This window comes from Armigeres subalbatus, chromosome 2, assembly GCF_024139115.2.
Source record: "Armigeres subalbatus isolate Guangzhou_Male chromosome 2, GZ_Asu_2, whole genome shotgun sequence".
NCBI lineage: Eukaryota > Metazoa > Arthropoda > Insecta > Diptera > Culicidae > Armigeres > Armigeres subalbatus.
This window is the reverse complement of record NC_085140.1, coordinates 152,628,848-152,645,502: the sequence shown is the minus strand read 5'-3', so window position 1 is coordinate 152,645,502 and position 16,655 is coordinate 152,628,848. Positions and strand designations below refer to the sequence as shown.

At 37.8% G+C, this 16,655-nt stretch overlaps 1 protein-coding gene across 12 annotated transcripts in view; it reads left to right on the top strand.

Annotated features, from left to right (window-relative positions):
* Window positions 1-16,655, top strand: part of LOC134211035 (poly(rC)-binding protein 3) — a 413,468-nt gene that overhangs the window by 317,247 nt on the left and 79,566 nt on the right. For all 12 annotated transcript variants that reach the window (XM_062687577.1, XM_062687578.1, XM_062687572.1 and 9 more), the window contains exon 7: window positions 10,173-10,292. In XM_062687577.1, the coding sequence (XP_062543561.1) occupies window positions 10,173-10,292 (120 nt within the window). The remainder of the gene's footprint in view (window positions 1-10,172; window positions 10,293-16,655) is intronic.

Below are 16,655 nucleotides of genomic sequence, written 5' to 3'. Positions count from 1 at the left end.
TCTAAAGGGACATACGACCGAACTGGTAATATGTTCGAAAAGTTGCTTGTGCTAACAGGTTAATTAGCCGAAACTATCGTTTGGCCAAAATGAACGTTTGACAGAAATGGCCATTTGTCCGAAAATGTCATGGCCGAGCGGATCATATGGAACCAAATTACATTTAAGGCCGTAATGTAACCCCATTCTGCCAAAGGACCATTTCGGCCAAACGGCATTTTCGGACAAACGACCTATTCAGCCAAACGACTGTTTTACCCAACTGACCTATTTGGCCGACCGACATTTTTAGCCGTGTGTCCTTTTCAGCCAATTGACATTTTCGGCCATATGGCTTTCGGTCGAACGGTACTTCCTCGTTCAAAAATTTGATTTGAACTAGATTTTTTTTTGGATTTCAACGGGGAGCACCGATTAAAAAATGTTGACAGCCCGCGTAGGGATAAATAACAAACAAATAACATATTAATAACAAATTTTGCTGTGATATCTGGTTTTGTAATTCTTATGCTATTCATTCTTCATAATCCACTCTTTTTTCTCATATCTCACTTCTCGCATCTAGCTTCTTATTCTCACATCTCTTTTTGTTTATTTGTATACATTCATCTGACGCTTTGGTGGTCTTAATGAACAATTAGAGCTTAATATACTAACTAACTAAAACATACAACATATAAAAATGCTTTAAAAAATAGTTATCGTCTTAATGAGAGTCGTTCTTGAAAGGTCCGCGTGGTTAAGTTGAAATCAAACAGTTCAAAAACGTCATTGAAAATACTACACATAAATCTAATAGAATCATGCTGACCATACTCAACGTTTCGCTTTTCAAGGTGGAGGAAATTTCGCTGGCGTAGAATTCTTGTTGGAGCGTAAATATTGATCTCAGTTAAAGCAGATTTGGCGTCAATTTTTTTTAAAATTTTCTTTTTTTTTTGTCTTTATTAGCGAGACTTTCAGCCCTAGACTGGCTCGTCTCGCAAAGAGCATGTCGTACGATTTTTTGAACTGATTCGATCCTAGTAATCCAGTTGGCGTGGTACGGATACCAGGAAACCACACTTGACTCCAAAATGGATCGTACCAGCGAGCAATACAGTGATCGCAGGCAGAATGGATCATGGAATTCTGAAGAAATTTTGAGTACGAATCCAAGCTGTCTATTTGCTTTAGAAATTACATCAGAGTAGTGGACTCGAAATGTGAGGCCACCATCCAGTATAAGTCTCGTACTTGCGTTACTTTTTGCAACGGCTGGTCTGCGATGGTATAGTCAAAGACAAATAGTTTGGTCTTTCGATGAAACGAGATGATACTGCATTTAGCGATGCTAACTGTCATGAAGTTTCTGGAACACCACATTTCAAAACAATCTACCATCATTTTTAATTTTTATTGTATGTGTAAAAATTGATAAATTTTCTGTAAAAATAAGATAAGAGTGTAATGCTTACATGTACACAATTTCTATCAAGTGGTTATCAAGGTGGATTCCAAGCAATAAGTGCTTCGACAAAAAATTATGGGCGCGGTCATGCGAAATCCAGTACTATCCCGTAGGTATAGATCGCGAAAGTTTGGTTGGACTTTATGTCTTCACTGTAAGAAAGAAGCTTGGAATGTTTCGTCGACAAGTCCCGCCTGGATGTTCCGGAGAATGTCCGGAAGAAGATGGTCTACATAACGACCAGCTCCATCATCGGCCGAATGTATAACGAAGAATGCCTCCAATAGCGATTGCTGCCCTTTATCCGGTCCCACGAAGATGGCACTTGGTTTTGGACAAATCTGTAATCGCGCCATTACGCGAAACGGGTGGGGTGAAGCTAACGATGTCCTGTTTGTACCGTGTGTTTGTATCTTCATCCGTCAAACTCGCCAAAACTTTACCGAATAGAGCACAGGGAAGGTATTTCAAAACAACACGGAAGAAATGTAAGGAAAATGGAATGCGCATAGCTAATATGTGCTTATTTAGGGGAACTGTTCCGTTTTCCATCTCACGGAACATCTCATCTCATCGCGGCATCAAAAACAACATCAACATCGAAAAACGGCATCAATTACGTCGCTTCTTTTTGCTAACATGCGTGCTCACTGCTGAAAAAATCACAAAAAAAGAAACGAATCAAATTTCTTTTCATTGCTTTGTTTTTCGTGGGATGAATATCGGAGCTATGAGATAAAGTCCAGGAACAGTAACCCTATGCTTTGAAAATTTCAAAAATATTGGATATTAAACATATTTGGTGATAATTTTTTTTTCGAGTACAATCTTTACTAAATATAGGATCAACCCAAAAAAAACTTCTTCTTCTTCACAGGCTCTACATTCCCACTGGAACTTGGCCTGCTTTTCAACTTAGTATTCCATTAGCATTTCCTCAGTTATTAACTGAAAGCTTTTCTATGCCCGCCATTGCATGAGTATGTATTTTGTGTGGCAAGTACTATAGATACCGTCAACTGGGGGGAAGATGATCATTTTTAAGACAAAACATGCAATAACAATAGGTGTTTACATTTTAAATCGAAAAAAAAAATTCAAAACATGTACTTATATACGTTGCAATAATCAACAACTTTAGTTTTCTGAAATGCGTTTGCATTTATTAAAATAAATTAAATTATCACACATTTTCTGAGTAATCTGGTTTGGGGTGAAGTTAATCAAGACAGCTCTACTAAAATCATTATGACCTAGCTGTCAAAATACACTAGGTTATTTGTATGAATGTTGAATTTACTGCGTAAAGAAGTCTACGAAGTCAATATTCGAAACGAAAATAGCGTCATTTATGACTATCTCTCTCTTTCTTCCACGAAATACATTTTCATGGTTATAATCGAAAAACTCGGATTTTCTACCTAGCGGTAACATTACTTGAACGGATAATATTGCAGGCCTGGTAGCGAGTCACTTTTTAGTGACTTGGTCACTATTTTGAGTCTAGTCACTAAAAAGTCACTATTTGCATCCAAAAGTCACTAAAGTCACTATTTTTCGGAAAATGGTCACTAAAGTCACTATTTTTGCATTGCCTATTTAAAAGAATAAAAATAAAAATCATGTGTACCTTCTATTCTGCCGTTTTACGCATAATTGTCCCATATTATTAATGAGTCAATTCGTCCCACTAATTTTAAAATCGAATAAATTTGAAAGTTTTTCAATATTTTTGGAATCTAATGAACGTAGCAAATACTTTTTTTGGAATATTAGATGGATCATACTTTATGTAGACGTTTTCCAGCCTACATTATCGTTAGATGATAACATAATTTTTCAGTGGGACAAATTGGCTCGAGTTGGGACAACTATGCGTAGAAGGCAATATATAAAATTTGGGAAATATGCTCCAAAGAAGTTCCAAATGTGTTGTGAAAATCGTGAGGTTATTTCCGATTCATGTCAACTAGGGTAAAGTGCCCAATAGTGGACCCCCAACCAATAGTGGACCCTTCGGCCATTTTTGCATTATTACAGCACAATGTAAACACTTTTCTATGAAATTCCGTAAGGAGAACCTACCTTACAGTTCTATGATTTGATTACATGCATTGTAAATGCTGTGGAAAGTAAAATTAGATGATATTTTTTTAATTCTTTAAAAAATAAACACGAGAGTGTCCATTATAGGAATATTTTGGGGGGTCCATAATAGGGAAGAAGAACGTCCGAAACGAAACATGAAAATCAAATGAAGTGTCGACTATAGGGAACCAATTTCCTATTATGGACCCCCAGGGGGTCTACTATAGGGCGAATTCAGTCAAAAATATTAATTTCAACGAATAACGTCATGTATTTAAGTGTTTTATGTATGGATCGTGAAGAGGGAATGCAGAACTTGTTATAAGATATCAAGCAGAATTAATATGTTGAAAATTTCTACTATTTAAGATAGGAAGAGCACAATTCTGCTACTAGGGGGTCCACTATTGGGCATTTTACCCTATGATCTTTTTCTTCATTTGTTAAAACTCGAAAGTTTTACCTCCAGTATAGAGTACATAATTAAGGAGTATTGGAACTAGAATGACGTCTGTTGGTGAGCGGTTATCCGGTGACAAAGTTAGTGAACAGCCTCAGTTTCATCACATGACAATGATGTTTGATGTTTCTCAACGTCAGAGAGTATAACGAGCGATAAGGACGTCGATGACAGAAAGTACATTATGATTGTTAAATCTGTCTAGGATTGTTAAATCCGCCTTGCGACACTTCAGGATAAGTCTCGAAAAAGAAATTATAGAGCAAGTTATGTCAGAAGTAATTCTGGCACAAGCCATCAGGCTAGATGGCGTTTTGACCGTGCAGGAAACCGTAAAGGAAAAAAGTGCTTGATTATGCTTCATCGAAAAGACAAACAAAATAAAACGACGCTGCTCATTTTTGCTAACAAGGATATTAATTTTTACTGTAATTTAGTGCTCCTAACTCCGGTAGGATTTGTAAGGAACATGTGCGTATGAAAAAAGCTCGCGAATAAAATCGTCTTAAAAAAGGATCATGGACCAATGAAGAATAGATACCCAAATACTAGTGTGGAGGTCGGATTTTTTAAATCTAAAATAAAACTACAAACTAATTAGATTTAAAAGATTTTAGAATATTTGACCACCCATTTTTGATTAACTTTAATATTAAAGTCTGCCATTTAGGAATAATAGTTTATTAGAATTTCTGGATTTTCTAATAAGAGGCCATGGTTTTATTGGATTTTAAAAATTTTCCTCAGAATGCCACGACGAGCTCAAAATCTCAAAAACTTCTTTTAAAATTGTTATTAAACCCTAGTTTAATAACTGGTAAACTCGTATTTTTTAAATTTCTTCATTATTTTAATTACTTTATATTTTTCAAATAAATGGTCCTACCAAAGATTTATAACCCTTGTGAGTCAAAATAGTTCACCGTCTAGGAATCAATTAGATCATTTTATATCATTATTTTGCTGTTATACAGAAAACATCGAGCTCATATTAAACAACAAATGGTGTAATGAATTATCAACATAGTTTTGTGTAACAACTTGAAATTCACTCCCTTTTTCCGTGACGCCGGGGTGTTCTATTTAATATGATACCATGGTCAACTTGCTAGCTTCTGGTTGATCTAACGAATACCATTCTCAATATCCAACTTCGTGGTACTTATGAGAGTGTTGTAGTCACTGGCTTCTTGCTTCTATCCTCTCCCTTCCTACGGTGAAGATGGGCGTGGCCAGTAGCAGTAATCTTCACACTTTTGTTGTTCTTGCCTTGTTCTTTTCTTGATTCCTGATAGCATTCTAAGGATCTCAAAAATAAAACACAAGTTTGCAATCTACGAATTAAATCATAACAATGCTAATGCAACTTGTAGCTCTATCTCTGGTTAAAAACTTCATACAAAAGTCACTATTTGGTCACTTTTTCTGCAATTGAAAGTCACTATTTGATCACTTTTTCGTCATCGTTGGTCACTAAAGTCACTATTTTGAACGGCATTCATCGCTACCAGCCCTGATATTGCTTACTACCGTTTCATAATAAAATTAGGCACTTTTGACTGACAAATCAAGTGATCATCTTCGCCTCAATGATCATCTTCCCCCCATATGACGGTACACTATGTCCAGGGAGTCGAGAATGTTTCCAAAAAACTTACTTTTGATAAAAGGCTCTGAGACCCTCAGAAAATACATCTTGTGATCCATAGGTAAAGTATTTATCTGTCGAATAGTTGGATCCTGGAAATTTATTTTTGAGTTTATGCCCGGCATCCGGCCGCCGTGGCGCTCTTTGTGGAAGCTTTCACGAACCATGCGTCATCGCCGCCGCTCCAAACAGCTGGTGGCTTTTTCGGTCTGCGGTAGACCTCAGAATCCAGTTGCGCTGCCACCTGTGCAGTAGGACATTTATAAAATGCTCGGATTATTATTAATTTAGACAATTAGCGGTTGGGTTAGCTGCCGGGGTCGTGATGGGTCGAGCGGGTGTGCCGAAGACGCCGGGGCAGTACAAAGAGTAATTAGATTTTTCCTGGTTACAAATGGGTTGCAAATTTTATTCATTAGTGAATTTAATACATTCATGCGTTTGCGTGTTTTAGAATAATAAACAGCTGGGATTACTGCCGTGTTGCGTCTGCCTTTGTTTGCCTGGTCCAGCGGGAAAAGTACAGGCGGAAAAATCAATTACACGTTCGGAATTGCTGTAGGGATTTCCGGGATAGCGAGCGGCACAGCAAATAATTTTGAAAACTCAACGACCTGTAAAATTGCAGCTAGTCCCAACAAACGAATAAACACTCGATATTCAATTAAATTTTATTGAATTTTACAAGCAAGCATGATTTAAATTTATTTTGATTTTAAAAAAGTAAGATCGATTGAATGTTACGTTTATTTGCATGCTCCAAATATGTGCATGAAAATACATATAAAATCACAACATATTTTTATCTGTGGGGCGTCGCCCTGAAAGTCGCACTTGCCAGCCCGTTTCGACATCGAAACGGTAACCCAATTACGAATTCATATTTTGGAAAACCACGTGTGAAATGTCACTCCAACAGGAAGTGCACTGTTGCGATGCATCGTATTATTCGAGTGGATACATTTGTTACAGAGACCTGCATCAACATACATGGCTGTATGGTCGGAATCACATTACGGTCATTATTGCACATTTTCAGAGATTCTACCACTTTCGGGTTGCTACTGGGTGCATACTAAACAAATGCAGCTTCACCATCGAAATGCTCCATCCAAAAGAGTAACTTATTTTTTCGAGATGGAACCGAGCGGAATGAAGACTGATGACGATGTCGATGATGAATGTCTAACGCTGTATTATCCTTACATAAAAGCTCAGCACTGAGATTGTCAACGGTGTGATTATTTTGAAATTTCGCAATGTTGCTGTTATTTCAAGCTCTATCTGGTAAAAGGGCGAATGTCGCAAGAGAGGATTCTCTTCGTCGACTTCCCCTCTTTTAAATAAAAGTGACAAGCAGAGGATTTCATCGCGGTTTATCACGTCATAATGCAAGTTTTCATTGTTTTCTTTCGTTCTGAGGGGAAAAACCGCAACGAAATCATCTGCTTGTCACTTTAATTTAAAAGAGGGGAAGTCGGCGAAGAGAATTCTCTCTTGCGACATTCGCCCTTATTCCAGATAGAGCTTGATTTATTTGCCATAATAGCCGATAAATGAAAATCAGGCTTCACTAGATGTACGTTACCTAATATCGAGCTTCAAAGCAAGGATGGGCAATAGAAACTTCGTTCCGTGCAATTTGACTAATTTGTCTAGAGCGTTATACAGGAGCCATTTTTACTTCATGATTTTAGATTGATTTGTAATGCATGAACGAAATTTCGATTTACTTATTTCGAAGTTACCATAATGTCACGGGTCATATCATTTTACATGAATTTTGACTCCAGTGCGGCTGATTTTAAAATGGAAATCATTAACCTATAAAAAACCTATCTACTGTCTCACACAATCTACAAATATGAACCAGACAATCAAAGGTCGCAACAGGGAAATCACGCGCCTCAATTCCCTTTTTCGACAACTTGAGGGAGGGTTTACTCTGCCAAATGGAGCGCATTGAATTCGCCTTCTGCTGCCAACATTCCACCCCGCGCCATCACCTAGTCGGATGAAACCACCCATGCAAACAGCGACAGGGGGGACTCATAAACTGGACTAACGACATCCGATTGGCCAGTCCTCGGTCCGGTATGCCGCCGACGCCGCCGCTGCGCAGATGAATATAATAATTCATGAATTTTAATTGAAATTTATATTACCTTCTGCTATATTGGCCTCATAGGTAGGTGAAGGTATGCACGATTGCTTTCCATCACTCGCAGCGCGCTGGTCACAGCCGGAAATTCCCAACCGAAATTGCCCTTTTTATGACGGTGGTGTGTCCTTCGTTGCGCCACATGCCACATTGGTAGCGTCCGTTTTTTGCCCATGTTTTAAACTATGTAGTTTATGCTCCAGTGACGCAATACTAGTTTCAACAACTCATTCGCGGTGGTTCAACGCTGCGATTTGTTATTCAATGCAACATCAAATGTAACCACTGAAAACTTCGAAAAATCTAAGAGGGTTGATTAAATATTTTACAAAAACGTAGGTATTAGATTTAGTTTTATTTGTGTAGCAAAAAGGCCCGATAGATGTTGCAAAATGCTTCTTAGTCAGAAAAATATATTAAGCTCGTTTAGTGGAATGTATTAAACCGTCTAAGACGAATTAAGTACTGTCCATTTAATTCCACCAGTTACTGGTGGTGGAATTAAATGGACAGTACTTGCTTCTTAGTATTATGTCATTTTGGCACACGATCCTAATAAAATAAAAATGTGATTTCCCACACACTAAATTCATCCCATGGTTCAAAGCTCTCCCATGGAGGCTTCTTCCAGTGCAGTGTGAGGCGAAAAATTTCTCTTTCGGTCCATTTCAGACCGCAATACTCCTCCCCGTTCAACATACGCTGTTTAGAAGAACCCAATCGTCACAGCATATGCTTTGATGCGAAAACTTCAAGAACACTTTATTTTGCTTTACAGGAAAACTTTCGCCTCATAAGTTTGCTGGCTGCCGGGTAAGAGTTTTGCCACTCGCACAAGTCTACCGCAAGCTCCTTTGCTGTGTAAGCCAAAGCTACTGCTGTACTATGCCACTACTCGCCTTCTCGATCTCGGAGTTTGCGGTTGTAGGACCACAAATTTACTTTGTGGAAGAAGTTTTCCCGACTAGAAGTTGGCGGCCGTTGTCGTTTCCCACTAAGCGGGTTCGCTTCCTTAAAATATTGTCATATTTTGAACCTAAGGTGCAGTTTTGCCAATGAAGAGCTGTGAAATATCGGAGGGCTACAATCAATTATGGTTGATTGAGTGCATATTTGGATAAATCCTAGATTTATTTCTCTTCCTGGTCGCTTTTTAGGGTCTGACAACAAAAAGGAACCTTTCCGAGATCCAGTAAAACGTTACTATTTTCAGCTATTCCCGTAGCGCTGGGTAGACACCTTTACTTGGTGTGTTACGGAGTCAGATCTACTACACTGTGCTCTTGTTTTAACTATTCTTCTTAATACTTATTAGTGATGGTCAAAAGCGTATGGAACGACTATAATTTGCTTTTAGATGACCCTTCTATTCCCTTTTTATGGAATCAATGGAGTAAATTATAAAAAAGCGAAAAATGGTTTCAAAACTGACGACATGAATCTCCAAGCTCCAGAGACCCCATCAATTAGGAAAGCGGATTCGAATTTGCTGGATCTGCTGAACACTGACCGATATGAGCTCTGTGTAATCGAGAGATTTCTAAATACCAATAGCGATGAGATCAGATTTCTGTACAAAACCAAATTCGGACTTAATAAGAAGAAGCAAAAATAAGTTTGAACTTCAGAACCGATGCATTTTTAAAATTGGTTTTGGGACAGTTCTTCGAAAGGACATTTAGTCGAATGATGAAGGCAAATTTAAGTCGATAATAAATAATTTAGTAAAATTGATAATTCGTCAATAGGTTTTTGGTTAAATTTGAATAAATAATCCACAAGATACATGGATGAACTGATTATTTAGTTGAACCATACCAAATGATTATGCTAGACAGGTGCTTTCCCTACTAAGCTACGAAGGACCTCCGTCGTCCTCCGCTTGTTTGCAAACTTTTAGGCTTAAAATTAGAAACAGTTTTTTTCTGCTACGCTCTCACTCAATTAATGCTCCCAGTAAACGTATTGCATGATATGTTGAAACAACCAGTGCATATCCTATTATCAGTTTCAAGTAAAAAGTTCAATTTGCTGTAATTAAAATAATTGTCGAAATTATTAAAAATTAAACCTATGGAGATCTTTTTGCAAATTTGGAAATAATACCTACTTAATAACTACGTAACGCAATTAAACCATGAATGAGATACATTATTAGATATCCGCTTTCAATGTGATAGATGCCATTCACGAGAGAAAAAATGCAAAACCACCTATGAGAGCACAATATTGAACAAGTTGTGGCTTCCGACAAGTGATATGTACCCCCTTTCGAGCAATAAATTCATAATTAATTAAATGATACTTTATTTCATTACCCTCACTTGATCAATTATTTCTCCGCTTGTTGCCCATCTATTTCCAGTCGCCCCCGAAAGGTGCCACCATCCCGTACCGGCCGAAGCCCCAGATGAACGGACCGGTCATAGTGGCAAACGGCCAAGCATACACCATCCAAGGCAACTACGCCGTTCCAGCACAGGAGGTAAGAACTCGACAAACTGCTGACTCCACATCCATATAAATATTGCTCCAGTTGACCTATCTCTCTCTATTGCTCTGATTCTTTTATATATCTCTCTCTTTTGCCCATCCTTACTCATATTACACGCTTACGTCGAGAATAGAGATACTTTGCTCCCGTCCGTGTAATTAATTTCTTTCGACATTGTTAGCACTCAACCCCTCAATTGAACCCTTCCGGTGCTTACGTTATCTCCTTAATCCGACTGCTCTCTGGTAGCGTGCTCCGAAATCCCCCTGCTCCATTTCCCGAACGTTGCTTCTTCGAATGATTAAGTACTTTACTTTCCCAGTTTTCTTTCACTACTCCACCGACCACCCTCCAACGTAACTTTGGCTCGATTTGCGATTCTAATCTCATCTCTCATTTTTCTCTCGACCACTTTTATCTTTTGCCACCATACCAACCAACTCTGTCTCATTCTACACTGTACTCTAAAAAAAACATTGAAACTCGTGTGTAGACCTGCACAGTATTTCCACTAGCCATAGCCGGTGGCTTGCATGCGGCAGGCATCTCAGGTTTAGCCGATCCATTACTAAAAGGAACACATCTACAAGGAGCGATACCTCCACATCATCTACAACCGATACCTGATGTGAGTCTAATCGTGTTTTGATTGGTGCCGATTTACACCAAGACGACAACCAGCCCCTCTCCCGCCTGCCGTTCACCGCCCCTTTCCTTCGTTCCGCGTTCCGTCACTCCCCGACCGCCCGAGGCGAATTTTGTCCCCATTTTCCCTAGTCTATCGCAACTAATCGCATCGATAACTCTTACTTGAGTGGAACCCTTTGACCTCCATATCCAGACCGGCTCGGCAGTAAATTTAATCGCTGTAAATTGTTTCCCCCTCCGAAATATGTGCCCCAATAATCCGTACTTTGTGTAGTCGAAAGAAGTTGGAACCCTTAGATCTTTGTGCCTTGTTGGCAAACGTCTTGTGTAGGTAGTAGTATTTCCATCCCTATCCGCCCCCATACCGCACTGCCCTTGTCGCGTTTGGCTCCCACGCGACGACATTCCACCCCGTAGTGGCTTTTCTCTAACCCGGCTTCTCTAGAACATCCCCCATCATCATGTAATAGAGGTAAAGGTATTTAAAGCAAAAGCAACCCACCCGAAAATGTGTTCCGAGTGTTGTAACTGTTGCCCCCCTCCAGCAATAGCAGCTACGCCCCCCAAAACCCCGCACCCCACACCATCAACGCGTTCAGTATCCGCTCCTTTGTAAATAGTGTCCCTTGTAGTAAAAGAGAATCAAGAAACCGGCCAAGCTCCAAAACCGTTCGGCAAACACCCGAAGGATGCTTAGCGTTGTTCTAGTGTTAACCGATGCACCTTTGAGATTCCTGTCGTTGTTGTCTTGTGAAACCCTTCTTCTCTGTCTATATTAGTGCTAGTGCGCCCGTTTCCCCCTTTCCCTTGTAAATAAAATATCAAAGCGAAAATGAGTTGTAGTCTTAGTTCAATGGAAATTGTGTTACCCCTCAGTTTTTCAGCAGTGGAAATTTTGGGAATTTTCGATCATCTGAGTTCCACCAAACGTTCTTTGATATCGTTGCATAAGACGTACGGAGCCAGTCAGGGTGTTTGAAATTAAAACCACAATAACACCGAACGTTCTTTGATATCGTTGCATAAGACGTACGGAGCCAGTCAGGGTGTTTGAAATTAAAACCATAATAACACCATAATTATTACTTGTAAGATGCAAAGAATCAATTTATGAATTTTAAATTTAAATTTTGAAAGATCATAAAATGGACAAAATGAATCTGAGTTGAATTCATATTTGTCTCTCGGCTCATGCATTGATCATACTAGTCCTAGATGGAAATTGAATTTATGTACGTACATTAGGGTGGCTCAAATTAGTATGGAAAAAACTTTTTCGCTCTCTTATTCGGTTCTATTTGATGTCCCGATGCTCTGGACAAAATTTCAGCCAAATCGGTCAATCGACATATGCACAGATTGTATTAATTAAACGGCAGGCCCTTGCATTAGGTCTCCGGTCACGAGAAAATAAGAACTGGTTATGTGTTAGAATCTACATTGAATTTAATTTTACACTTCCCCATCGAAGAGTTAAATGCTGTATACTTCGACAACATCAGCAACCATACAAAAAAAATTCGGTCAAAGACGGGAATTGAACCCGGACCCTCCACACTTCGCACATCTAGACTGACGCGCTAACCATCTGGACTTACCAGATGAGGAACGACGCGACCAAAGGCAATCATAATCCACGTTTCATGCTATGCGGATGTGACAAGTGGAAGCGTAACAGGGATAGCAATGAGTGATACGAGTGGAATAAGCACCATGCATATTTGTGTCCTTCTCCGTTATCAAGCTAAATGGAATCGGGAAGATTGTGTGGGTTAAAGTTATATTGCTGTCATATACTTGTTCTACGAGATTCGTTTGGATGTATTGATCGAAACCAAATAAACCGACTTAATGCAATGAGCTGTATTAACAAGTATGACATTCTCTGATCGGTTTGAATGCGAGTTTTGCTTAATACAAAGAATGTCACCCAGAATTGTTTTGGGTGTAGTTATAAATACTATAACACTAACCCACAATTATTACTTCTGATCCTGGTTGTCGACGCAAAAAAAAATAGGAAGCAAATTATACAGGAGAGACTTGACTGTTCCATAATTGTGGGAAAATATTGTCGTGTTCACAATTGGGTTGTTTAGCAAAAAAAATATGAGGTTTTTTATAGTTTAACATAAAGAGCATGCTTTGCTGATCTTCAACATATTTTTATTTTGTTTGTAAACCCTTTATTTACGTTTTTATACAGCAAACAATAAACCATTTTAATCGATAGAATGACACTAACATTCATAGAATGACAGTTGGCCCATGCAGCATAAGAACAAATTTTTAGTCCCATATAAATTTAAAATGCAAATTAAAAATAGTTCCGGTGCTCAAAAAAATCTAAAAAATTGGGATTAGGGTCAGTTTTTTATGCAGATTCAGAATATGTAAAAACATATATACCCCTAAACAACCCAATTACTGATCAAATCAAACTTATTCAAATAAATCATATTTAAACCATATTAAACATTTTTTTAACAAATTGCTACTTTTTGAAAAACAAAAAAAGTGTTCCATAATTGTGGGCGAGTGTATAGAATGGCTAGCAACGAGAAATCCCCAAACCTCCGAGCGAGTTATATTTAGAGCAGGTTTCGAGAGAGCTGCCGTTCTACGCATAATTGTCCCATGCTACATTTGTTCGAAAAATTCGTTAACTTGTCCCACTAATTTTAGAATCGAATAGACCTGAAAAGTATATATTTTATGAATATAATGAGCGTAAGAAACATTTGTAAGGGCATTTCAGGAGGATTATTAAATCCCTGGAAAATGAGAAATTCTTGGCGGAATTTTGTGAATTATTTCTGGTGGAATATCCCAAAAGTACAAATGATTTCTCGAAGGAATTTCCGAAAAAGTTCCGAAAGTTTTCGAAAAGAAATTCTGTGAGCATTGCTCAAGGAATTTTCAAAAGAATTCCCAAAGGCATTTACGATGGAATTTCCAGCCAAAAAATGCCTTGATTTCTCCAGGTATCTCTTTGCGAATTACTTAAGTATGTATCTCCTCCATGAATTTCTTCAAAAAATCATACAAGATTTTTTCTGGAAGCTTATCCGGGATTTACGGGCGGAAAATATTTTTATTCTACCATCTATTTTCTTTTTTGGCTGTTTCTTGAAATCTCTTGAACGCCTCATCCACAAGTGAATCAGAGGACCAATTGAATGATCTCTATCCTGAGATATGGTTGAAGTTGTGCAGGATCTCTCAATAAATTTTTAGAGATTTTTTTGTACATAATTTGTAGGTTCCTGAAGAAATTTGAAAATTGTATTAGCCTTTCACATTCGAAAAAAAAAACAAAAGTTATTTGGCATAACTTAAATTAGGCCGTTATAAATATTTAATTAAAATTATGTCCGACTGGTCACCGGAAGGTCAAGTCATAATAAAAAATAAATAATAATATGAAAAAAAAAATCCAATTTTTTTGTTGCTCCCTCAAAATATTATTTTCGGGCAAAAAAAAACTGAGGGGGGAGCTAGACATAATTGTTTTTGCCTTTATCGTATACTAAGTATACGTAAAGGCTATATGATCACTCCAAAACCAAACTTTTGATAGAAGGCTCGAAGACCTATAGTGTTATAAACCAATCGACTCAGCTCGACGAATTGAGTTGATGTCTGTTTGTGTGTATGTATGTATGTGTGTGTATGTGTATGTGTACAACATTTTGTAGACACACTTTTTGAAACTTAGCATTTACCGAACTACTCGCAACAAGATTCATTCGACGGGGAATCCTGTCCCATTGTTTGCTATTGAAAATTGGCCAAATTGGACTATGGGAACAGAAGTTATGAAATACTATTTCTTATGCTCAAAACACGCTAAAAAAGACTCACTCATATTTTTAAATATTGTTTTTGCACGGGAAAGGCAACAACACCGCGAGTTGGATTAATCAGGGTTTTTAATATTTGTATCGGCCTCCGTGGAAAAAAGGTTTTTTATTGTGAATCCATAGTTACTTGATTTTATTAAATAATTTCACTACCTTTAACCCTTAAAGGCGCAAGGCGATTTTTTTAGAAATCGCCGAAAATATTTTTAACGTAAACAACCATTAAAATCATTAACATTAAAGGTATTTTCGGTTTGTTGTTTTAAAACAACATTGCGCATTTAAGGGTTAAACGAAATTTAATATTAGGCAATTTAATGAAACCATAAAGCGGGACTAAATATTGCATTTTGTTGTTGAAACAATTCGATGAAAGTTGGAAGATGAAGCTCTACAATGCCGCTGCAAGCATAAAATTTTTCACCTTCGCTTGACTGTCTATCTATATGGGACAGATATGCATTTATTTATTTATTATTAATTTATAGTGAACTCTGAATTGTAAGGATTCATAACAAGACGTCTAACTGTGATGAAACAAAAGTTTTTCAAATTTAATTAGGTTAAAAAATATACGCAGTACTTACTTGATACTTGATGGGCTACAGCTCTTCGATGAACCTACGCCGAATGTAGTATCCTTCTCCACTGGACTCGATCCTGGCCCAATCGCTTCCAGTCGCCCTGAACATTGAGCGCCCTCAGATCCTCTTCAACTGCAAAAAGCCATCGTGTACGCGGCCTCTTCCGGGTTCTCTACTAAATATTATCTTCGCTTGATGTTCTTCCGGCATACGAACAACGTGACCAGCCCAATATACGTAATTACGTCTTATGATTATCAATTGCACATAATTTTTAGAAGTTTTTGATTTCGATCACAATATAAACTTCAATGCATGTCTAAAAGTGGTTTGGTTATTTATTACAAAAAAATCGTTGGATAACTGGTAAATTTTGACCCATTGATTTTTGTGACGAAAATAGCTCAATAATATCAAATGTTGATAAGATAGCACAATGAGATATGGACAAGATTGATATAAAAGATAAAAGATCAGACAACAATATCCATATTTTGCACTAATCATGAGGAGATCAAGTTATGCTATTTGTAAGAAGTGATCAATATCATGTGCCATTAGTTTGTTCTTATCCATAGCATATCTTGAAATTTAAATGATATTTCAGTGCAAATTTTTGATATCGTTGTTTGTTCTTTTATTTCTTCTAGCAATCAAGTCGATATCATGTTTTGTTATTCTTTCCATGGTTTCTGTCCGGGATACTCAACAGAAATATTTATATTTGAGTATTTTTTGCACAATTGGCTTAATATAATAGAAGAATATAGTGGTGAGAGCGGGGGCCTTCATGAGCCGTGTGGTAAGATGGGCGGCTACAAAGCAAAACTATGCTCAAGGTGGCTGGGTTCGATTGCCGGTCCGGTCTAGAAAATTTTCGGGTTGGACATTTTTTCGACGTGGGGGTAAAAGTATCATCGTGTTAGCCTCATTATATACAAATGCAAAAATGGTAATTTAGCTTAGAAATCTCGCAGTTGATAACTGTAGAAGTTCTCAATGAACACTAAGCTGCGAGGCGGCAATATCACAGTGGGAGATGTAATGCAAATCAAGAAAATGAATAGGTCTTAGAGCCTCCTAGTTTTCCCTTCAATGCATAAACAAAAAAAATTAAAAATGATAATTTTCTTCTTAAATGCTCTAACATAGCGGTTCTTAACCTTTTTCTTGAGAGCTACCACTTCGAACTTTTGCATCAATGAAGGTACCTCCTATTTTTTGCTGTAAATGAAAATAAGCGTAACTCATAACATATA